This window comes from Eleutherodactylus coqui, chromosome 5 (assembly GCF_035609145.1).
Source record: "Eleutherodactylus coqui strain aEleCoq1 chromosome 5, aEleCoq1.hap1, whole genome shotgun sequence".
NCBI lineage: Eukaryota > Metazoa > Chordata > Amphibia > Anura > Eleutherodactylidae > Eleutherodactylus > Eleutherodactylus coqui.
The window spans coordinates 7472139-7498001 of NC_089841.1; the positions used below are offsets into that span (position 1 = coordinate 7472139).

At 43.0% G+C, this 25863-nt stretch overlaps 1 protein-coding gene across 1 annotated transcript; it reads right to left on the bottom strand.

The window, feature by feature from the left end:
• Nucleotides 1-1246: 1246 nt before the first annotated feature.
• LOC136627290 (oocyte zinc finger protein XlCOF22-like) lies at nucleotides 1247-25355 on the bottom strand. The gene is made up of 7 exons (XM_066602278.1): nucleotides 25224-25355; nucleotides 10581-10958; nucleotides 6354-6448; nucleotides 6208-6271; nucleotides 6023-6117; nucleotides 5803-5908; nucleotides 1247-4903 (listed from the first exon to the last, which is right to left on the bottom strand). The coding sequence occupies exons 2-7, from the start codon at nucleotides 10663-10665 to the stop codon at nucleotides 3852-3854; spliced, it is 1497 nt and encodes a 498-aa protein (XP_066458375.1). The 5' UTR covers nucleotides 10666-10958; nucleotides 25224-25355; the 3' UTR covers nucleotides 1247-3851.
• Between the last annotated feature and the right edge of the window lie 508 nt (nucleotides 25356-25863).

The following is a 25863-nucleotide window of genomic DNA, read 5'->3' on the forward strand; positions in this document are numbered from 1 at the left end:
TGTGGCCTGAGAACTGTTGGACCATGGGGACCCTTGCTTTCTCGGTCCTGTCGGATTTGAGGAGCTGTTTTCCAGGTGTTGAAATGTGTGTCATGTTCCGTAGTGTGGAATTACTGGCTAGCACCCTAGACTTAATTTTCATGTTACTGTGGTGGGATATAGTAACCTTAGAAGGTTATGTTTGGACTTGAATGTGCCTGGAAGAGTTTTGTGGAGTCGTTTCCAAGTGAGCTCTTCAAGTTTACTTGATATTGCACCAGTCCCTAACCTGTGTGCTCTCAGTTAATTACTCATAGTAAATACTTCTAATTAAAGTTGTACCTAAATAGCAAGTTATCCCCTTATCCACAGGATAGAGGATAACTGGCTGATCAATAGGGATCTCACTGCTGTGCCCCTCACCAAACTCGAGAAAGAAGATCCCATATCCCTCACCCTCCTCACTGTGGTGTTACTGCACCCCATGCAGTGAGGAGACGACCGAATGGAGTGCTGATCGTATAAGCGCACTAGCACTTCCTTCACTTTGAATGGGACTTTCGTCAGCCCCATTGAAGTGAATGGAGCGTTGACAGGTAGGGTCTGAATAGTTTTAAATTATAAAGTTTCTAGCACCGTACTCTTAAAAAAGTATCATACTTTGTTTCTGGTGTAAAACTGCCTATAAGGTTTGCCAAATGTCTTCTGGTCCTGCGGATAAACAACTGTTTGATTCTTTTTCTAAGTAGATTTTTTCAGAGGTCTTGTTTGCGCAGTTCTTCATGTGTAAACTATTTCGCCCACATGTTTTTCTGGATTGCCAAAGTTTTTTTTTCACACCCCAGAGCAGGTTTAGTTTCTGCAGATAATTGGCAATGGTGTACACCAAGAGTGGTGAAAAGTACTTGTAGGTCCTGTAAATAAACTCTTTCAAGCCTTTGTCTCAGCAAGATGAGCTTGAGAGAAGATTACTGGCTGGGCCTGTTGGCAGCTGTCTGAGACCTCCACTTGTGGATGGGTCTCTGCACAGCTGAATAATTGCTATTGGACCGGTTTGTACATCTTCCCTTCGACAACCTTTTAGTTGGCCTTTTAGAGTCCCCTACATCTAGGCATGGTGACACATCTGATACTTTTGTGATTGTTTTCATACAAAGCGAGGAATGGATTCTAATGGAATGGGAAATATAAGAGAAAGGCTTCTGCTGGTCCTTCCTGCAGGATCCACAAAATGCAAGAAAATACCCTGTTGTCTCCAGCCTAAGGGTAGATTTCACAAAACTGCTTTATTACTGAAATGTTGGCAACTGTGTCCTTCATCAGAATATAGTAGAAGAGGCGCAAAAAAGCTAGGAGTCCGGTGCAAACCACACACGGAAGGCGAAATGAAAGAAGGGAAGATGATGACATGTGAGACTAGCTTTACTTTTAGCCAGCAAGGAACACATTTCGAGGCGATGTGCCTCTTTTACACAGTTGGACATTAATTACTCAACATGCAAGTAATAAATATAAGAAATTAGTAGGAAAAAAAAAGAAGCTAATGATTGGCCTCTGAGCAGCTTGTGGAGCTTTTTTAAATTTATTGACGTGCTTTTTGAGAAATCCTTTGTTTTATTATTAATGCTACTTTTATCATCTGGCCTCGTAAACATTTCTTGTTTTGCTGATACATTTCCACTAAATTGAAGAATATATAGTTTTATTACTAATTTTTATCGCATCTGAATAGTCCTTTGGTATTTTACACAAATTCGTGCTGTCTAGAGATGAGCGAGTATATTCGCTAAGGCACATCACTCGAGCGAGTAGTGCCTTAGCCGAGTATCTCCCCGCTCATTTCTAAAGATTCGGGGACCGGCGCCGGTGACAGGTGAGTTGCGGCGGGGAGCAGGGGGAGAGCGAGATCTCCCCTCTGTTACTCTCCGCTCTTCCCCGCCGGCCCCCGAATCTTTAGGGACGAGCGGGGAGATACTCGGCTAAGGCACTACTCGCTCATCTCTAGTGCTGTCATATGAAATATTGTGTTATCTGCTTTTAATCGTGGTCCATATGTAATAAAAGGGGTGTTCGTATCTTGGGACATAGCAAAATAACGCAGTCACCCCTAACACGGTTATGTACAAATGGCTCCGTTCCCCAGATATTAATTCCTCTGGTTGTTTAATGCCAGTTTCCAGGGAAACAGACCAGATCTTCTATGGAAAGAAATAGCGGACGAGGCCGGTGCTGTGCCACTTCTTTCATCTATATCCGGTGGCTGGGATTTCAGGAGCGCGTGGCCACTAGATTTTGGCTCAGACACCAGCTACCGTTGTGATCTGCTATTTTCTTCCATAGAAGAGGCAACGAACCGTAAACCTCCAGAGGGCAGTGGAATCAATATCTGCAACATCTGGAGAATGGAGCATTTTGGAAAAAATGGGTGAGCACATGGTTCTGTGATTTTGAACCCACTGAAATCAGATTCTTGTGATGGGAACACCTCTTTACTGTAGATTACTGCCCAGCTGCTGGAACAAGAGGCACATCGCCTCGAAACGCATCAATAAAGCCAACTTCACATTTCGTTATCTTTATATTCCGTGAGTGCGATTTGTGCCTAAGGGCTCAGGTCCATGACTGTGTCTCCACGGCGTATCACGCCTGCGTTGCTCACACACAATACATGGTGAATGGAGACAATGAAAGTAAATCAACCAAAGTACGTCACACGAGCGTGTGGACACTGCGTATTGATACGCAAGAGAAATCGCAGCATGCTCTATTCCTCTGTGTATCATATGCAGCCCTTGTATGAGCTGTGTAGGATATGCTGTCCATACACTATATTGTTGTACGGGAAGCGTTTCCAAACACATCCCCGCTCTGAACAAAGCAGGTCATTTAGGGGAAAAAAACCACTGCGCATGTCCGTGACGCGATACGCCGCCATGAGCAGTGCCATACTCAGACCATACGGGGTCTCTGCCGGCAGAGCATATGGGCTGTAATGCGTAAAACGCTGTGGGAGACCCAAGTCCTAGTTTTTTTACACCACTTCTACTACATGTACTTGCCACCACTGTGGCCTATAAGTCACTAGGATGGCAGAAACCTCCTTGAAGTAGCATTCAAGTCACCATCATGGCCGCCTCGCGCAGAGCTCTGCCTAGTCCACTGTCCCTTGGTGGCTTAAAGAATCCCCATCCAGACTTCAGAAACCTCCTCACCCAGAGGAATGAACTTCTGATCCTTTGACCCAAACCAGGAGCTCCCGATTCCAGTTCTCGGTCTTTACTGTAGTGATAAATATTTTTACCTCATTTCCTTTTCCGGAAAAAAAAAAGAACTGTAATTTTTCTTGAATAATTGCCGTTAGTCCACTTGTCAGTTTTTCTTCTGTCTCATCACTTTTATCATTTTATAGTGTTTAAGTTCACAATTAATGTTATGTCCTCATCCACAGGTTAAACTAGAAGTTTACATGATGTGCCCTTACTTCTTCCTCCACCTGTCCCTCTGGATTCTCCTGCAGTGTGGGGGACTTTATGGGTGCAGTACTAAGAAGAGAGGTTCTTGGTGACCTTCAGCATCACTGCTATGATAATAAACAAGGCTCTCCTTATCTTCCTTATATCCACAATACTTTTCCTCCATGGATCCTCATCACAGATCACCGTCAAGTAGAATTTGGGCATTTGGCAGATTCGGGTTACATTATTGGCTGTAATGTCTGTAAATAACCGGATGTGTTAAAATCTTTCCGCCCTTTTAACATTTCCCACATTCCAAGAAATAAATATTTAATTAGTAAAATTTTAATTTATGTGAATCCTCTGATGTTTTTCAAAATTTGATTTCCTTGTAAAATGTTCTCCACGTATCAAACATCAAAACAGCTTCTCCCCTATGTGACTTGTCTGATGATCTCTAAGCTTGCCTTTTGTAATAAAACATTTTCCACATTCTGAACATGAATACGGCTTTTCATCTGTGTGAATCCTCTGATGTATAACAAGACTAGATTTATCTGTAAAACATTTCCCACATTCTGAGCATGAATACGGCTTCTCTCCTGTGTGACTTCTCTCATGTTTAACAAGGCTCGATTTATTTGTAAAAGCTCTGCCGCATAGGGTACATGAATAGGGCTTCTCTCCTGTGTGAATTCTTTGATGCATTACAAGATTTGATTTATCGGCAAAACATTTCCCACATTCCGAACATGAATACGGCTTCTCCCCTGTGTGAATTCTCTGATGTATAACAAGACTTGATTTATCTGTAAAACATTTCCCACATTCTGAACATGAATATGGCTTCTCTCCTTTGTGAATTCTCTGATGTATAACAAAACTTGATCGATCTGTAAAACACTTTCCACACAGTGTACAGGAATACGGCTTCTCTCCTGTGTGAATTCTCACATGTTTAACGAGATGTGATTGATTGGTAAAGCATCTCCCACACAGTGAACATAGAAATGGCTTCTCACCTGTGTGAATTCTCTCATGTCTGATCAGACTTGATTTATCTGAAAAGCACTTCTCACACAGTGAACATGCAAACGGCTTCTCTCCTGTGTGAATTCTCTCATGTCTAACAAGACTTGATTTATCTCTAAAGCATTTGCCACAATCTGAACAGGAGTACGGCTTCACTCCTGAGCGAATTCTTTTGGGTGCAGAAATCCCTGAGTTCTTTGTATATGGATAACCACATTGAGTCATTTTATCCCCTTTCAGAGCTGTACTTGGGGTAACAATCTGTGATTGGTCAGAAGAAGGTTCTCCGGGATTATAGGATACAGCTATACTGTGAAATGCTGGATGCACATTAAATGGAACCAGATTTCTTGCCGAGTTCTTCGTGATTTCTTCATCTTCCACTTTATAATTTAGCAATGATATTAAGTTTTCCTCAGAGATCTTACCAGGAGTTTCTGTGAAGATAGAAATGGAGTTTGGGATTTTGTTTCTCCAAATCAAAGTACAGCAATGCATAACATTCCTATTAGGCTGGAAAACCATGGAGACTTTAATGCAGTTTCAGATTTTTAACCTGTTGGCAGCCCCCCCACAGTAAATTTACGTCGCTGGTGCCTGGGCTCTGTGCAGCAGCTATGTAAATTTAAGTTCTGCTGTCAGCAGGTGATCGCAACCCGCCACAGCTAATAAAACCCAACCTGTGTGGGTGCCGTTATCAGGACCTGGTTGATTCGGGTCCTGATGACGGCATCAGTGTCAGCCAATCACAGCGCTGGCTGGGAAAATGTGATTGAGTAACAAACTCTTCCAGCATGTCAGTGCTTCCCTTCTGCTCTCCCTCTGTTTGAGATAGGAGGAGATAAGGAAAGCATCGGTGTAAAGCATTAACCCCTTCTATTACAATCATTACACTATTCAGTTATTACAGGAAGGTGTACGGGTCAGTTTTAATAATTTAGCCAGAAATAAATCAGCTCTACAAGGGTGCGTTTACACGTAACGGAGTTCGGGGCAGATCTGAAAATAATATATTCTCTTGGTCCAAAAAATGTCTTGGCCAAAAAGATTGAACAAAAAAAAAAAATTTGTCAAAATGTTGTATGTAACCCAAAATGTACCAATAAAAATGGAGCTCGCCCCACAGAAATCGACAGAACAATAATAATGATGGATGTCAAAATGAGGAGACACAAAGCAATTTTCTATTTTAAGAGGTTTTGACATAATTTTTTAAGTAGTAACACATTATAAGGTGCTGTGATCCTGCTGATCCACAGGAGTTCGGGGGGGGGGGGGTGTTCCAAGTTATGTCTTGTTATTATTAAATCCATGTTCTACATCTGTTATTACATACCTGCAGTAACATCTACTGGCATCCCCTCCTCACTCTTACACGGGTGATCGCCCGTCATCCTCTTTCCTCCTCCTACTTCCATTTTAACACCCGTCACACATTTAACCTGATTTGACATACAAAATAATTTAGTACACAGCAGTTGAGGGAAAAATCTATCCGGACCAAAAAGCTTCATTCCGCCCTACATAGATGTACTACACGGCTCAGTGTCAGCTACCTGATGGCTCTCCGGGACATCGGGGTCTTCCTCTGGAGAGTAATGGTAATACAGAGGACGGGAACTCTTTGGGGGATTTCTTCCAATCAGTCGATCTGTAAAACACACAGTGATGGAATAGCTTGTATGTGATGAGATGATTGCAGTAGTATCTAGGTGACCCTCAATGAAAGCCCCCTCCTTACACGGATGATCCGTCTCTACTGCTTCATCTTTAACTTCAACCTTAATCTTAATCAGATTCTCACCCTAAAGAAACAAGAAAACATGAGATGCACTCGGGTGTAATTACTTTAGTCTCATATTCTGGTGAGACTTTACAGCCATCTACCTGCTGGTTCTCCGGGACATCGGGGTCTTCCTCTGGACAGTCCTGTGGATACAGACAGGGTCGTCTCTCCGAGAGATTTCTCCTACCGGCTCCATCTGTGGAGACACACAGTTACGGAATACATGAGCTCCTTCATATATATATCATACACGTCACTCATCATTTCCAGATGTATCCATCAAGGCAGAATATGCAATCTAGTTCTCACCAACTGTACCGAGGTCCCAGCGCCTTGTAGATGTGACGTGCCCTACGGTACATGAGAGTCAATATGTGACCACATGAATAGAGTTGGATGTAGCAGGATGCAGATCTGCCAAGCAAAATTGTACCATGGTATCTCCCCGACCCATTCAGGCAAGAGGAGACACTCGATTATAAGGGAATTCTCAAGAATGGACACCCATAGTGAAGACCTTCATCAATACAAGAAAGTAGTTGCACTAAAGAAAATAACTGCTTCAAGTTTCCTCCCCACCAGGGATAAGTAGGCACTGAGATGTTGGAGAAGTCCACACCACCAGTGTGTACAGAGACATTCTGGACGACGGTAATTACCCATCCTGTGGTAATACTTTGGTACAGCTCCGTGTCTCTACGAACATGACTGAGCGCCATGTCATACAGCATGCAGTGTTATGGCTTGGTCCAAGGAGCAGAATGTCTACAAACGTCATTGGCCGCCCAAAGTCGGGATCTCGATTTCATCGAGCATCTTTAGAGATGAAGTAGAATGTTGTATCTGTGCATGCCCAACACGTCCATCATCCAACACAGTTCTCCTCGAGGAATGGAGGCAAATCCCTGCGTGCATCTAGGAGAATTTGCTGGAAAGCAGCTTAGGAGGGTTACTGCAGTCATTGAGGCCAAGGGCGGCCCAACACCGGATGGAAAACTGAACAAATCCAATTTCATGACCTTCTATGTGCGTCCCAATACTTCTGTCAACATAGTGCATAAGGACAGCAATGCCCCCCTCAATATATACACTGACTAGCCATAAGACTATAATACCACTGACAGGTGAAGGGAATAACAAGGATTACCTGGTGATAATGGCGCCTGTAGGCGAGGATATATTAGGCAGAAGGTAATCAGTCAGTTCTTGAAGTTGATGAGTTGGAAACAGGAACATGTGTAATGATCTGAACAACGGTGATAAGTCGACGATGGGATCAGAGCTGTTCCAGAACAGACAGTCTTGTGGGGTGTTCCCAGGATGTAGTAGTTATTACCTACCAAAAGTGGTCTAAATAAGGACAACCAGTAATCGGGGACAGGGTCATGGATGCCCAAGGTTCACTTATGTGTGGGGAGTGAAGTTACTGCCAGCTAAGATAGAAAAGGTCAGAACACACAGGGAATCGAAGTTCTGTGTGCGGGTTGGCACAGATCAAGGCCAGTTAGAATGGCCATGCTGACCCCTGTCTCCTGCCAAATGTGCCTACATTGGGCATATGAGCATCAGAACTGCACCATGGCATGGAGTAATGAAAGAAGGTACGTGGTCTAATAAATCACATTTTACATCAAGAGGATGGTTGGGAAGGTCACTTACCTGAAGAAGAAATGGAACCAGGATGCATTTTAGGAAGAAGAGCCGGTGAAGAACGTGTGATGAGGAATGTGCTGCTGAGTACTTGGGTACTAGCATCATGTGGACAGCTAGTTGTGACACTAACCTGGAGAAGAAACACTATCTTTTCTCCTCAGGGAGAGCACCTAGATGGTGAGTGAGGAGACTCAAAAGGCCATTCATGCTCCTCTGGGTAATATGCAAATAAGGGAGATGGATAAAATACATCCACAGTGCCAGACTAGCAAAGCCAGACTCCTACTGTACACTGATGAAGGGCAAATACCCTGAAACAGCTGTCTGTGCATGGAGTCTGGCTTTGCTTTGAATTCCCAGTCATTGTTGCAAGACTGGTAAAAAAAATCTGGCTTTGGCTTGAAGGAATGCTGCCTTCCAATAGGTGGCGCTGTGGAGGTATTATTACCTGGAGAAGAGATGGCACCAGGATTGGAAGACAAGCTGGTGGGGCTGGTGTAATGTTCTGCTGGATGCCCGGGTCCTAGCATCATGAAGATGTGACACATACATCTTATCCAATATTGTACAGACAAGTCTCTCCTTAATATCAAAGGGGTTTCCTAATGGCGGTGTAGTCATTTAGTGTGGAGCCTCAGGTGTAGTAGCTGCAGGTCTGAAGAGTAGTCGGGAGGAAGCTGGAGGTGGTCAACAGGTAGTCACGGTTTGCAGTACAAATGGAGGCAGGTAGCGTAGTCAGAAAGGAAGCCAGTAGTCAGCAATGGGAGGTCTAGGTTTGCAGTACAGATGGATGAAGCGGGTAGAGTAGTTGAGAGGGAAGCCAAAAGTCGGTATCAGGAGGTCTTGTAGAAATAGCAGAGGAAGAGGCAAGTGGAGCTGATCCAACAGTGCTGTGGAGCAGAATAATTAGGCCCTTTTATAGGAAGTGCAATCAAGACAGAGGCGGGGTCAGGACAAGGAGGCGAGAACTAGGTAACTGGGATCGTTCAGTAGCGAGACTTCTCCCACATCTCATCTGAACAAGAGAAACCCGTTTGATCCATGGAGGCCGTACCAATGAACGTACAGGATCTGCTGCTAACATCTTGTCCAAATGCCACAAAACACTTCTGGGAAAGCATTAAGATGACCTGTGTTACACTTGTATCCACAACTCCTTGGAATCCGGGAGGGGTGTGAGCATGTCCTGGAGTACATCTATGATCATTACATCCAAATGTTTGTACTTATCAATAATAAGCGTGTGCAAGCCTCATATTCCGAATGATCAAACTGTTCATAATGATGTGATCTTATCGCACTGCAGCGGGGTAACGTCCGGCGTTGTCCAATTTTGATAGGTCTATTATAGAGTCCTTTGTTCAACTTTTTGAAAATAAAAACCCTCTTTCGAAGAAGATCTAATTGCTCCGGGTTGTGTTTTTCCCTGATGCACCGTACAGACAATTGGGCAGGCCTGGTTGATGAGGCTTCGATACCCCTCGAGTATCAACTAAATTAGGCGATTACTCCAATACTTCACAGGTCTTGTGGCGTCCGGCCTCGATGGTTCAGATCTGCTTTGGTGGAAGGAGGGAGACCTTCACTGTAGTAAGTAGGTGGTTTTAATGTTATGGTAATCAGTATCTACTAGATCAGGTTTCTCCAACCTAATCTCATACAAGCCAGATAACCCTTTATGATAGAAGAGACCCAAATTGGCTATTAAGTGGACAACAAATCCTTTCTGATTCCTGCTGGCATTCGGACAGATCCTTGGATCCACACTCTACATACCAGTGACCTGGATATTGTGTTGGACAAGGATGGTATCTAACCATTTCGTCAATCCATCCATGCGATCAGCCATTACCGATCCTCTGGGTCTTCCATAACGTTACTTCGCACAAGATGTGCGGCTTTTGAACTTTGTGATAACATTGCACTTCCTTGGACCGTAAGCAGGAACATCTCATTCTCTGTTGGGTCCACAAAAAGAAGAAGCCTCGAATTCCTGCCGTGGAATACATGGCATAGAATGGCATTTTAGTTTTTATATGGTCATACCCTTAGGAGGATGAAGCGACTCTTTATGTCCCCCTCATAACAGCCCGATGGATGCCAAAAGGGTAGTCTATCAGCATCCATCAGGTGGCTGGAGTTCTCTGGGGGCGCTTCACTTTTACTGCAAAGGTAGGGCTTTAAGATGATGGGAAAAGAACCGAAAACGAGGAGCTTCTCCATTACATCATGATGGTATTAAGGACACACGTGTCACCCTATATTTGTGCACATGTGTGTGTATATGACAGGATGAGGCCATGTCTGGATGCACCTGTTCAACGAGGTGTAGCAATAAGAAAATTCACTTCCAATATATGACAGTATTAAGTGGGAGGGAAGCTGTATTTTTTGGTGGAGGAGAGGTTTTCGGCGGCCATTTTGAACTCCATCATATTGAATTCAGCTCAGCTTATTCACATGGGAGGTGGCTCATGTGACTTATCAATCTTTGCCAGAATTGACTTAGCAGAGTTCAAAACGGCCACTGAAACATTTCCTCCACCAAAAAAATGCAGCCTCTCTCCCAATTAACATTTTCACACATTGGAAGTCAATTTTCTGATTATTATATCTGTTAAACAGGTGTGTCCAGTCTTTTGCCTCACACTGTATATATGTAAAATTTTTCTTACCATGTAAAATTAAAGGCTGGTGGTCCTCCATCATGACGTCCTTGTACAGATCCCGGTGTCCTCCTATATACTCCCACTCCTCCATGGAGAAATAGACGGTGACATCCTGACACCTTATAGGAACCTGACAACACAATATACAGTCATCACCCCGACCCTCCTGTTACTGTATAATGTCCCCCACATTCCCCGCAGCGTCACCTCTCCGGTCAGCAGCTCCGTCATCTTCTTGGTGAGCTCTAGGATCTTCTCCTTATTGGTCAGGAGGTGCGGGGGAGGCTCTGTGATGGGGCCCGGGGTCCGGCTCCATCCTCCTGACTCCTGGAGATGGATGATGGGAGTCACAGAGTCACCGGACGTCTTCACTGCGGTGTAATCCTGTGGATGGAGAGACATTCAGGAAAAAACTCCAAATGTGGTAATCAGAAGAAATTCCCGCATGAAAGACCCATCTCTAGTAATCAGTGATATAACCTGTATATTACACATTAAGCCCCATCTCTAGTAATCAGTGATATAACCTGTATATTACACATTAAGCCCCATCTCTAGTAATCAGTGATATAACCTGTATATTACACATTAAGCACCATCTCTAGTAATCAGTGATATAACCTGTATATTACACATTAAGCACCATCTCTGGTAATCAGTGATATAACCTGTATAATACACATTAAGCACCATCTCTAGTAATCAGTGATATAACCTGTATATTACACATTAAGCACCATCTCTGGTAATCAGTGATATAACCTGTATATTACACATTAAGCCCCATCTCTAGTAATCAGTGATATAACCTGTATATTACACATTAAGCACCATCTCTGGTAATCAGTGATATAACCTGTATATTACACATTAAGCCCCATCTCTAGTAATCAGTGATATAACCTGTATATTACACATTAAGCCCCATCTCTAGTAATCAGTGATATAACCTGTATATTACACATTAAGCACCATCTCTAGTAATCAGTGATATAACCTGTATATTACACATTAAGCACCATCTCTGGTAATCAGTGATATAACCTGTATAATACACATTAAGCACCATCTCTAGTAATCAGTGATATAACCTGTATATTACACATTAAGCACCATCTCTGGTAATCAGTGATATAACCTGTATATTACACATTAAGCACCATCTCTGGTAATCAGTGATATAACCTGTATATTACACATTAAGCCCCATCTCTAGTAATCAGTGATATAACCTGTATATTACACATTAAGCACCATCTCTAGTAATCAGTGATATAACCTGTATATTACACATTAAGCACCATCTCTGGTAATCAGTGATATAACCTGTATATTACACATTAAGCACCATCTCTGGTAATCAATGATATAACCTGTATATTACACATTAAGCACCATCTCTAGTAATCAGTGATATAACCTGTATATTACACATTAAGCACCATCTCTGGTAATCAGTGATATAACCTGTATATTACACATTAAGCCCCATCTCTAGTAATCAGTGATATAACCTGTATATTACACATTAAGCACCATCTCTGGTAATCAATGATATAACCTGTATATTACACATTAAGCACCATCTCTAGTAATCAGTGATATAACCTGTATATTACACATTAAGCACCATCTCTGGTAATCAGTGATATAACCTGTATATTACACATTAAGCCCCATCTCTAGTAATCAGTGATATAACCTGTATATTACACATTAAGCCCCATCTCTAGTAATCAGTGATATAACCTGTATATTACACATTAAGCACCATCTCTGGTAATCAATGATATAACCTGAATATTACGCATTAAGCCCCCTCTCTAGTAATCAGTGATATAACCTGTATATTACACATTAAGCCCCATCTCTAGTAATCAGTGATATAACCTGTATATTACACATTAAGCCCCATCTCTAGTAATCAGTGATATAACCTGTATATTACACATTAAGCCCCATCTCTAGTAATCAGTGATATAACCTGTATATTACACATTAAGCACCATCTCCAGTAATCAGTGATATAACCTGTATATTACACATTAAGCCCCATCTCTGGTAATCAGTGATATAACCTGTATATTACACATTAAGCCCCATCTCTAGTAATCAGTGATATAACCTTTATATTACACATTAAGCCCCATCTCTAGTAATCAGTGATATAACCTGTATATTACACATTAAGCCCCATCTCTAGTAATCAGTGATATAACCTGTATATTACACATTAAGCACCATCTCTGGTAATCAATGATATAACCTGTATATTACACATTAAGCCCCATCTCTAGTAATCAGTGATATAACCTGTATATTACACATTAAGCCCCATCTCTAGTCATCAGTGATATAACCTGTATATTACACATTAAGCTCCATCTCTAGTAATCAGTGATATAACCTGTATATTACACATTAAGCCCCATCTCTAGTAATCAGTGATATAACCTGTATATTACACATTAAGCCCCATCTCTAGTAATCAGTGATATAACCTGTATATTACACATTAAGCACCATCTCCAGTAATCAGTGATATAACCTGTATATTACACATTAAGCCCCATCTCTGGTAATCAGTGATATAACCTGTATATTACACATTAAGCCCCATCTCTAGTAATCAGTGATATAACCTTTATATTACACATTAAGCCCCATCTCTAGTAATCAGTGATATAACCTGTATATTACACATTAAGCCCCATCTCTAGTAATCAGTGATATAACCTGTATATTACACATTAAGCACCATCTCTAGTAATCAATGATATAACCTGTATATTACACATTAAGCTCCATCTCTGGTAATCAGTGATATAACCTGTATATTACACATTAAGCACCATCTCTGGTAATCAGTGATATAACCTGTATATTACACATTAAGCACCATCTCTGGTAATCAGTGATATAACCTGTATATTACACATTAAGCCCCATCTCTAGTAATCAGTGATATAACCTGTATATTACACATTAAGCACCATCTCTGGTAATCAGTGATATAACCTGTATATTACACATTAAGCCCCATCTCTGGTAATCAGTGATATAACCTGTATATTACACATTAAGCCCCATCTCTAGTAATCAGTGATATAACCTGTATATTACACATTAAGCACCATCTCTGGTAATCAGTGATATAACCTGTATATTACACATTAAGCACCATCTCTGGTAATCAATGATATAACCTGTATATTACACATTAAGCACCATCTCTAGTAATCAGTGATATAACCTGTATATTACACATTAAGCACCATCTCTGGTAATCAGTGATATAACCTGTATATTACACATTAAGCCCCATCTCTAGTAATCAGTGATATAACCTGTATATTACACATTAAGCACCATCTCTGGTAATCAATGATATAACCTGTATATTACACATTAAGCACCATCTCTAGTAATCAGTGATATAACCTGTATATTACACATTAAGCACCATCTCTGGTAATCAGTGATATAACCTGTATATTACACATTAAGCCCCATCTCTAGTAATCAGTGATATAACCTGTATATTACACATTAAGCCCCATCTCTAGTAATCAGTGATATAACCTGTATATTACACATTAAGCACCATCTCTGGTAATCAATGATATAACCTGAATATTACGCATTAAGCCCCCTCTCTAGTAATCAGTGATATAACCTGTATATTACACATTAAGCCCCATCTCTAGTAATCAGTGATATAACCTGTATATTACACATTAAGCCCCATCTCTAGTAATCAGTGATATAACCTGTATATTACACATTAAGCCCCATCTCTAGTAATCAGTGATATAACCTGTATATTACACATTAAGCACCATCTCCAGTAATCAGTGATATAACCTGTATATTACACATTAAGCCCCATCTCTGGTAATCAGTGATATAACCTGTATATTACACATTAAGCCCCATCTCTAGTAATCAGTGATATAACCTTTATATTACACATTAAGCCCCATCTCTAGTAATCAGTGATATAACCTGTATATTACACATTAAGCCCCATCTCTAGTAATCAGTGATATAACCTGTATATTACACATTAAGCACCATCTCTGGTAATCAATGATATAACCTGTATATTACACATTAAGCCCCATCTCTAGTAATCAGTGATATAACCTGTATATTACACATTAAGCCCCATCTCTAGTCATCAGTGATATAACCTGTATATTACACATTAAGCTCCATCTCTAGTAATCAGTGATATAACCTGTATATTACACATTAAGCCCCATCTCTAGTAATCAGTGATATAACCTGTATATTACACATTAAGCCCCATCTCTAGTAATCAGTGATATAACCTGTATATTACACATTAAGCACCATCTCCAGTAATCAGTGATATAACCTGTATATTACACATTAAGCCCCATCTCTGGTAATCAGTGATATAACCTGTATATTACACATTAAGCCCCATCTCTAGTAATCAGTGATATAACCTTTATATTACACATTAAGCCCCATCTCTAGTAATCAGTGATATAACCTGTATATTACACATTAAGCCCCATCTCTAGTAATCAGTGATATAACCTGTATATTACACATTAAGCACCATCTCTAGTAATCAATGATATAACCTGTATATTACACATTAAGCTCCATCTCTGGTAATCAGTGATATAACCTGTATATTACACATTAAGCACCATCTCTGGTAATCAGTGATATAACCTGTATATTACACATTAAGCACCATCTCTGGTAATCAGTGATATAACCTGTATATTACACATTAAGCCCCATCTCTAGTAATCAGTGATATAACCTGTATATTACACATTAAGCACCATCTCTGGTAATCAGTGATATAACCTGTATATTACACATTAAGCCCCATCTCTGGTAATCAGTGATATAACCTGTATATTACACATTAAGCCCCATCTCTAGTAATCAGTGATATAACCTGTATATTACACATTTAGGCCTCCTTCCCACGAACGGATTTCCGCCGCATAATTCGCGGCGAAAATCCGCTGCGTTGCCCGCAGCTATTAGGTTCTATTGAACCTAATAGCTCCATGCTCACGATGCGTAATTCCACCGCGGAATTACGCATCGCGATTTCTCCCGTCCTCACCCGCAGCATGCTCTATTTTCTGCGGGTGAGGACGGGCTGTACGCGCTGACGGCTTCCATTGAAGTCAATGGAAGCCGTCCGTTCACGCTATCTCCCGCTGTAACCAGCGGGAGATAGCGTGAAAAAACGCTTTCCCGCCCACCGCCGCGCGTCATATGACGTCATATGACGCGCCCGGCCGCGTCACGTGACACGGCCGGCCGCGGCACGTGACACGGCTGGTGACGTGGCGGCGGTGGGCGGTGACGGGCGGTGACGCGGCGGCGGTGGGCGGGGAAGCGATTTCACGCTATCTCCCGCAGGTAAGTATAGGGTCTCTGGGGGGCGCCGTGACGGGCTTCGCAGCGGAATATTACGCGGCGGAGCCCGTCACGCTCGTGGGAAGGAGGCCTAAGACCCATCTCTAGTAATCAGTGATATAACCTGTATATTACGCATTTAGGCCTCATGTCCACGGGGAAAATCAGATCCGCTGCAGATTCTACATGTAGAATCTGCAGCGGGTCCCTCCTGCCCCGCGGACATGAGTGCTTAAAATAGGAATTTAAAAGCATTTACCTGTCCGTAGCGGGCGCTGAAGCTCTGCTGTTCCTCACGGCCGGATCTTCTTTTTCGGCCGGCGGATGAATTCCTGACGCCGGCGGCACGTCGACGTGCCGCGCGCATGCGCCGGGCACATCTGCCGAGCCGAAGCAAGGGAGATGCGGCCGTGAGGAAGAGCAGAGCTTCAGCGCCCGCTCCGGGTGAGTAATTCTTTTAAATTCCTATTTTAGGTCTCCCGCGGATCCGGACGGCTTCCATAGGCTTCAATAGAAGCCCGCGGGAGCCGTCCCCGCGGGAGACCCGCATGAAAATGGAGCATGGTCCAGATTTTTTCATGCTCCATTTTTTTTTAAATCTCTTTTATTGACGATCCGCGGGTATTTATCTACCCGCGGGTGGTCAATGCATCCCTATGGGGTGCGGATCCGCGCGCGGGAGATCCGCTGCGGATTTTAAATCACATTTTGCCCGTGGACATGAGCCCTAAGCCCCGTCTCTAGTAATCAGTGATATAACCTGTATATTACACATTAAGCCCCATCTCTGGTAATCAGTGATATAACCTGTATATTACACATTAAGCCTCATCTCTAGTAATCAGTGATATAACCTGTATATTACACATTAAGCCCCATCTCTAGTAATCAGTGATATAACCTGTATATTACACATTAAGCCCCATCTCTGGTAATCAGTGATATAACCTGTATATTACACATTAAGCCCCATCTCTGGTAATCAGTGATATAACCTGTATATTACACATTAAGCCCCATCTCTGGTAATCAGTGATATAACCTGTATATTACACATTAAGCCTCATCTCTAGTAATCAGTGATATAACCTGTATATTACACATTAAGCCCCATCTCTAGTAATCAGTGATATAACCTGTATATTACACATTAAGCCCCATCTCTGGTAATCAGTGATATAACCTGTATATTACACATTAAGCCCCATCTCTGGTAATCAGTGATATAACCTGTATATTACACATTAAGCACCATCTCTGGTAATCAATGATATAACCTGTATATTACACATTAAGCCCCATCTCTAGTAATCAGTGATATAACCTGTATATTACACATTAAGCCTCATCTCTAGTAATCAGTGATATAACCTGTATATTACACATTAAGCACCATCTCTAGTAATCAGTGATATAACCTGTATATTACACATTAAGCACCATCTCTAGTAATCAGTGATATAACTTGTATATTACACATTAAGCCCCATCTCTGGTAATCAGTGATATAACCTGTATATTACACATTAAGCCCCATCTCTGGTAATCAGTGATATAACCTGTATATTACACATTAAGCACCATCTCTGGTAATCAGTGATATAACCTGTATATTACACATTAAGCACCATCTCTGGTAATCAATGATATAACCTGAATATTACACATTAAGCACCATCTCTAGTAATCAGTGATATAACCTGTATATTACACATTAAGCCACATCTCTAGTAATCAGTGATATAACCTGTATATTACACATTAAGCACCATCTCTGGTAATCAATGATATAACCTGAATATTACACATTAAGCACCATCTCTGGTAATCAGTGATATAACCTGTATATTACACATTAAGCACCATCTCTGGTAATCAGTGATATAACCTGTATATTACACATTAAGCACCATCTCTAGTAATCAGTGATATAACCTGTATATTACACATTAAGCACCATCTCTAGTAATCAGTGATATAACCTGTATATTACACATTAAGCCCCATCTCTGGTAATCAGTGATATAACCTGTATATTACACATTAAGCACCATCTCCAGTAATCAGTGATATAACCTGTATATTACACATTAAGCACCATCTCTGGTAATCAATGATATAACCTGAATATTACACATTAAGCACCATCTCTAGTAATCAGTGATATAACCTGTATATTACACATTAAGCCCCATCTCTAGTAATCAGTGATATAACCTGTATATTACACATTAAGCACCATCTCTGGTAATCAGTGATATAACCTGTATATTACACATTAAGCTCCATCTCTAGTAATCAGTGATATAACCTGTATATTACACATTAAGCCCCATCTCTGGTAATCAGTGATATAACCTGTATATTACACATTAAGCACCATCTCTAGTAATCAGTGATATAACCTGTATATTACACATTAAGACCCATCTCTGGTAATCAGTGATATAACCTGTATATTACACATTAAGCCCCATCTCTGGTAATCAGTGATATAACCTGTATATTACACATTAAGCCCCATCTCTGGTAATCAGTGATATAACCTGTATATTACACATTAAGCCCCATCTCTGGTAATCAGTGATATAACCTGTATATTACACATTAAGCCCCATCTCTAGTAATCAGTGATATAACCTGTATATTACACATTAAGCCCCATCTCTGGTAATCAGTGATATAACCTGTATATTACACATTAAGCCCCATCTCTAGTAATCAGTGATATAACCTGTATATTACACATTAAGCCCCATCTCTGGTAATCAGTGATATAACCTGTATATTACACATTAAGCTCCATCTCTAGTAATCAGTGATATAACCTGTATATTACACATTAAGCACCATCTCTGGTAATCAGTGATATAACCTGTATATTACACATTAAGCCCCATCTCTAGTAATCAGTGATATAACCTGTATATTACACATTAAGCCCCATCTCTGGTAATCAGTGATATAACCTGTATATTACACATTAAGCACCATCTCCGGTAATCAGTGATATAACCTGTATATTACACATTAAGCACCATCTCTGGTAATCAGTGATATAACCTGTATATTACACATTAAGCCCCATCTCTAGTAATCAGTGATATAACCTGTATATTACACATTAAGCCCCATCTCTAGTCATCAGTGATATAACCTGTATATTACACATTAAGCTCCATCTCTAGTAATCAGTGATATAACCTGTATATTACACATTAAGCCCCATCTCTGGTAATCAGTGATATAACCTGTATATTACACATTAAGCCCCATCTCTGGTAATCAGTGATATAACCTGTATATTACACATTAAGACCCATCTCTGGTAATCAGTGATATAACCTGTATATTACACATTAAGCACCATCTCTGGTAATCAGTGATATAACCTGTATATTACACATTAAGCCCCATCTCTGGTAATCAGTGATATAACCTGTATATTACACATTAAGCTCCATCTCTAGTAATCAGTGATATAACCTGTATATTACACATTAAGCCTCATCTCTGGTAATCTAGTGGCCATACTTCTATTAGTACACTCAAGACAGACATTTGAGACCTTTATTACGCTTTTTAATGAGCTCTGTAGAGAGTCCTGAGCGTTGTGGTTTATTAGGATAGAGACCAGCCACACGTGATGTGCAGATAGGTGTTATGGTCACTAGCCACGGGTGACAGCATCTCTTACCTACTCTTGCCATTGGTCATGGGCATGGCCATGGTCCCAGTGTCACCTGGCGCCGGGTCCCCTTTCCTTGCATCCCAGCTGTTACTCCTGCCTGAAGGGTGCATGCCTACATCTAGCCAATTAGGAACGGTTCCAATCTAAGGCGCCCTACCCCATTGGAGGCTGCCTGAGCAATTGGCCTCCTACTGTGTAAAGGAGCTAAAAGTATTTCCATCTGATCTCCTAGTTTTTGACCCATGCCTGTTCTACTCTGCTATCCTCATTTCGGCTAGATAATGGATGTAACTTCTTCTGCCTGCCATCTTTCCTGACCGCTGTTTGTTCCTCGACTACATCTCCGTTTACACCCTCCAATACCGCGTCACAATATTCCTGACCAAGGGGTTTCAGCTACCACTTAACCAAAGACCAGATCCCAAGTGGTGGGGTTAAAGGGTGAATACCAGGGATGCCCATGGGCAGCCGTCAGATCCAGCTCCATGTCAGATCACCTTAGAGGCGCAGCGGATCTACATCCACTGGAGTGACAGTATTATCGATAGCAAACTCTGGGACTGACCAAATAAGAAGAATTACAATAAGTAATGACAAGAGGTCCCAGAGGAAGACACAATGTCGGAGGTATAAGACACGGCGAGGTCTACAGAATATTCTGGAATCCATTAATATGGCACATTAACAAAAATAATACTGCACCCAGATAGACGTGTCGTATCGCTGTAAAGGATTACAGCGGGGGTCCGATTAGACACCGGCTCTTGCCACCAGGGACCATAGTGCTTCTAAAAAGGCTCTCAGAGGCCACTCTTGTGTAGAGACCCCTGGACTGCTGCAGACTCCAACCGTATCATCTATGGCGAAGATTCAAGGATCTGTTTGAGAGTTGTGTCCGAGTTTGGAGACCTCGGAGTAAGCGCCTCAAGCCTGCCTTTGCTGTGGAGCAGCACGCTGCCCCCTGCTGGTGTGATGATCTAGGCAGCCATCATATTTAACACTAACTGCTCAACTATATATGCCAGAAATCCTGGCATACTTCCTTGGCCTGCCGGTCGGCAGATTTATCACTGATCTAGTATTCATGGGACTAGCCAAGATGCCAGCTTCAGCAGCCTGCAAGGCAGGATCTAGTGGTCCAGCTGTGACATTTGTGGGCAAATGTGCTGCAAGATAACATACGGAGCCTGTGTGCCTTCATATCCCATCTTGTACAGAAGCTAGAGGAGGCCCAACGGGGTACTAGAGCCTTCATAACCACGTATCACATCTTGTATCCAAGATAGAGGTGGCCCAACAAGGTACTAGAGCCTCCATGCCTGCCCAACAGGGTACTAGAGCCTCCATGCCTGCCCAACAGGGTACTAGAGCCTCCATGTCTGCCCAACAGACAGTTTTCCCCAGTAAACTGATGCTTTTGTTGTAAATCACTTCCATATATCATCACTACATTCACAAATATAAAGTTTCATTCGATTCCAACAACTCCTTCTTAGTGCATTACTTTTTTGTCAGTGAGTGTATATAGCGAATACTCCAGAATAATATGAAGCTAGTATAACAAACACGTGCTAAGTATATAGCATCTGTAAATGGGGAACTGGAGATCGTCCTGGTACCTGTTAGATATACAGTGTAATAATAGGGGTGACCGGAGGTGGAGTCATACAGATAAGCCAACACAAAATCAATAATGCACAACGATATCAGCTGTCCACAAGCAGAACTGCCAGATACCGAAATGTGTAAGGAACGGAATAAACACTCTACACTGCCCTGCGCTGACTGCTGTGCAAATGTGGAGGCATAAAGTCTTCACTAAGAGGAAGTGACGCGGGTACTGTTGTATCTAGTCTCCACCAGAAGAATGGGTGGAGACAAGCTGCATGCCCACAACCTGTATGGCTGGGCCGGAGAATCTGCCGTTTTGTGCTCCTAGCCCCGCTGTCATAATTGCCCCGGTAAGGTATGCTTGACAAAGGCACGCTTGTTTTAAGTGCCGAAAAGTGTGCATCAGGAATAAAATTCTACTGGACTCCACCATCATGCACTAGTGCTACTTTTGGCCCCAAGTAGCGCGGCGCCATGTTTTTGCTATAAGTTATATTTAGTGAGCATCTGTTATCATCAGACTGCCCAACGGCTCTGGACGTCTCTACGGACACCACTGGGGTAAAAGACATCTCTACACACTAACCAGGACGTAGGGTGCCGATGGGATACCACTTGCCGGGGTTAACCCACCGTGCGCCGGGTGAGTAATCTCACTATTTGATTCTGATTTGAATCCTCATTATATATTTCTCATAATTCCCCCGGCAACCTTCTTCCCTTTCGGCTTCGGCGGTTTAAGTTTCATCATCCATTGCATTCCCCCGGTGTCAATATTCCCGGGCTCGTAGGTCTGCAGTGATACTTTTCTCGGCGACCTTCCCTGCCAGCGTTGGCGCTGCATTCCCCCCACCCTCCGCTGCATTCCACCGCTGTCACTGCCCCCAGTGCTCTGCCTTCTTCTCCTGTCCCTGCTCTGGCGAAGTTGGTCACCCGCTGTCAGTCTCCTCGCCGGCGTCACATAATCCTTACAATATGTAACGGCATCGAGGAGACCGGCAGAGCAGGATCCCTGAAGGGAAGGAGGGAGAGCGGCGGAGTGTCACTAGCCCCCGGCACTCTGCCTTCTCCTGTCCTTGCTCCGGCGCAGTCTAGTGCAGAAGCTGGTAAGGGCACAAGGCAGAGAGGCCATAGGGTCAGTGGCACAACGAGACAGGAGGGGACATAATGGAAACCCATTCTCCGGCCCAGCCAATGAAGTTGTGGGCGTGCAGCTTGTCTCCACCCATTCTTCTGATACAACAGTACCAGTGATGCGACTCCAGACACTATAGACAGCGCTTGCTATTCCTGTCTGGTCTGACCGTTTAAGCGCCCACTCCCAGAGGTTGCAGCATGTGACTTGCGGTTGCGTGACCAACTGTGTGAGAGAGAATGCAATACAGGTATGACTGGAGGTTCATATGTCAAGGACTGGTAGAGGGTTTGGAGACCAGTGGCTGAAACAATCTGCATGGGTGTTGTCAATGAAGCAAGTGTAGTCAACAGTCTAGGATCAGTACACAGATAACCAGCAGTAAACTGTAGTGTGAGGTAGGAACATAGGGTTATCATCAGGAATTCTCCTGCCGATTCATCATCTTGTCGACTAGCTTGGTGTTTGTGCAGTTGCTATGCAACTGTCCCACAGCAAATAAATTACAGTGAGTCAGCTGACCACACTGCTGCAGTCTAGCCTCTTCTGATTGGTTAGCCTCTCTTTAAATTTTCCTTGCTTCTGCAATGTGTTGCTGGTTATAGTGTAAACCATGTACTTTTATAGCCAGTATTTCTAGTATTTATCTTGTTTTTTGTTAGTGTAGTCTTGTTCCCGTGGTTACTTCAGGTCCAGTTCTTGCTTCTAGCCTTGTAGCTTTTGTTTGTATCACTTCTTAGTTCAGCTCTGCTCAGTTTTGTTGTCTCTGGGTCTTTGTGCGTTCCCATGGTCAGGGTCAGTGTTAAAATAGGGTTTGCATTAGGCAGATCTTCATGGACACTCACATCAGTAGTATCTGGTGTCGGGGTCAGGGATAGATTAGGAAAACATAGGTTGGGGTCAGTTATCTGCTCATTATCCAATCATCGTCTGATCACCATTCTGTCATCTACTGCAGAGCTCCTTGCCTTCATTCTTGTTACCTACTAGTGTTGATCCGCGCCTCAGATTATTGGTCATTTGACTACCCAGTTGGCTTTACTGTAAGTCCTGGGAGTATTTGAAGGGTTTGGAGAGGGCTCCCTTCCACAATGAGATCACGGAGCGCTGATGGTAGCCATAGCGGTAACAGGCTGTACTGATGACCTGACGGTGTCACAGAATGCAGTGTAGTACATATGTACTGCAGTGTATCATCCAAGCCATCAAAGGATCTCATCTTCAAGTCGCCTCGTGAGATGAACAATTATAGGAGAAGCATTAGAAAGTTAGTACCACTTAAAGTGACACGTCAGGAGGGCCAAAAGTGTCCGCAGGGGAAGGGGTTAAATCCTATCCAATCTGGTTAATAATGGAGATCCTACACCTCAATCACCGCATCTTATCAGGACAGTGTGTGATCGTACATTATACATATATAATAATCTCTGCCAGCGATTGATAAAGGTCCTGCCTGAAGCACCACACGTACGGCCCGCGCCCATCATAATCAGCCGATTGTGCAGAGCCCTATGCCTGGATGTAAGGAGTCGGACCCTCCTCCAGCCCCGATGACACTTCAGAGTGTTCCTGGGCCTTGCGCCGCTCCGGGGCCCTACGCCGCGCCGCCGCTCCAGGGCCCTATGCCGCGCCGCCGCTCCAGGGCCCTACGCAGGAGCAATAGTTATTCAGGTGAATGGAATGGTTCCGGCTGCCTCCAGTCACAGTAAACAAATACTACAAGTCCCAGCAGTCACTTGGCTTTTACTAATGCTAAAAACCAAGGAGCTCCGAGAAGTGAGCGATCTGTCGCTGGCGGCCGGAATACGTTGGACAATTAGCACCCAAATTAGCTGTTTCCACCGGGGTAATTATCGCCCCGTGTAAGAGTAGCTCGATGTGACTGCTCCCAGCAAGAGGAAGCAGGTGATCTCCTAGATCTGATACAAACAGGATGTTACCCCTCACAAGGTTCATCCTCACACACAATTATTACTCCTTTGGCACACAGATATTCCTGCAGCTCACCGGGACCGCCGGGCAGTAAAATGGCACCGCAGTATGCCAACCTTGTCAAGGCAAAACTGGAGTGTGACTTTCTGGCCTCCTGCCCCAAGAAACCGCTGGCCTACTTCTGCTACATCGATGACATCATAATCATCTGGATAAACACCAAGCGGGCCGCTAGTCTTCTGCATCCAGCTGTTCCCTGCTCAGAGCGCCCGGCTGTTATACAGAGGATACAGAAGACAAGCGGGGTGGCCCCACTTGTCTTCTGCACGGAGCTCTCAGCTGGTATACAGCCAAGCGAGGTATGGAGTACACAGTCTACATGGCCTTCAGTATCTACTGCTCATCCTGTTCTGGGATTCTTTTAAGTGCCAAGTAATCCCCCCATGTCTGCCTCGTCATATATATATATATATGGGTGTATATTAATTATATGCCTCTTTGGAACCACTTCATGATGGCTGAGGAAGGCCCCCGAGGGGGTGGAAGCCGCTGTAACACCATGTCTTTATGGGGCCAGTAAGATGCATCCTATCTACAGGACCGCCGGGCTGCTCTCACTGACAACCATCACACTTCTCTCACTGACAACCATCACACTTCTCTCACTGACAACCATCACACTTCTCTCACTGACAACCATCACACTTCTCTCACTGACAACCATCACACTTCGCTCTACTGGCCACACCGGGACAAACCATCACACGTCCGGAGCGCCGGAGACCGAACCAACAACAAAAACCGACCGAAGAGGAGATACAGGAGCACCACAATACAGAGGCAGAGATCTAGAGCCGCTCACCTCTCCGGTCAGCAGGTAGATGATCTCCAAGGCGGCCTTCAGTAGGATCTCCGTAATCTCATTCCGCTCCTTGTCCATCCTTGGTGGTCATTCAGGAGAAAACTGGCTGATGTGGAGGATCTCGTCCTGCAGGAACCTTTATGAGGAGAGGAGCGGCTGTAATCATACAGGGGACATCATAGGGGACATACAGAAGTCACTTACTGTAGACTAATAGATCATAGACTGAACATGAGTCAACAATGTGATGCAGCAGCCAAAAAGGCAAACACAATTGTGGGATGTATTAAGAGAAGCATAGAGTCTAGATCATGTGAGGTCATTATCCCCCTCTACTCTTCCTCAGTCAGACCTCATCTGGTATACTGGGTCCAGTTCTGGGCACCCCACTTTAAAAAAAGACACAGACAAACCGGAGCAAGTTCAGAGAAGAGTTACCAAGATGGTGAGCGGTCTGCAAATCATGTCCTATGAGGAACGGTTAAAGGATCTGGGAATGTTTAGCAGAAGAGAAGGCTGAGAGGAGACTTAATAGCTGTCTACAAATATCTGAAGGGCTGTCACAGTGCGGAGGGATCAGCCCTATTCTCATCTGTACAAGGAAAGACCAGAAGCAATGGGATGAAACTGAAAGGGAGGA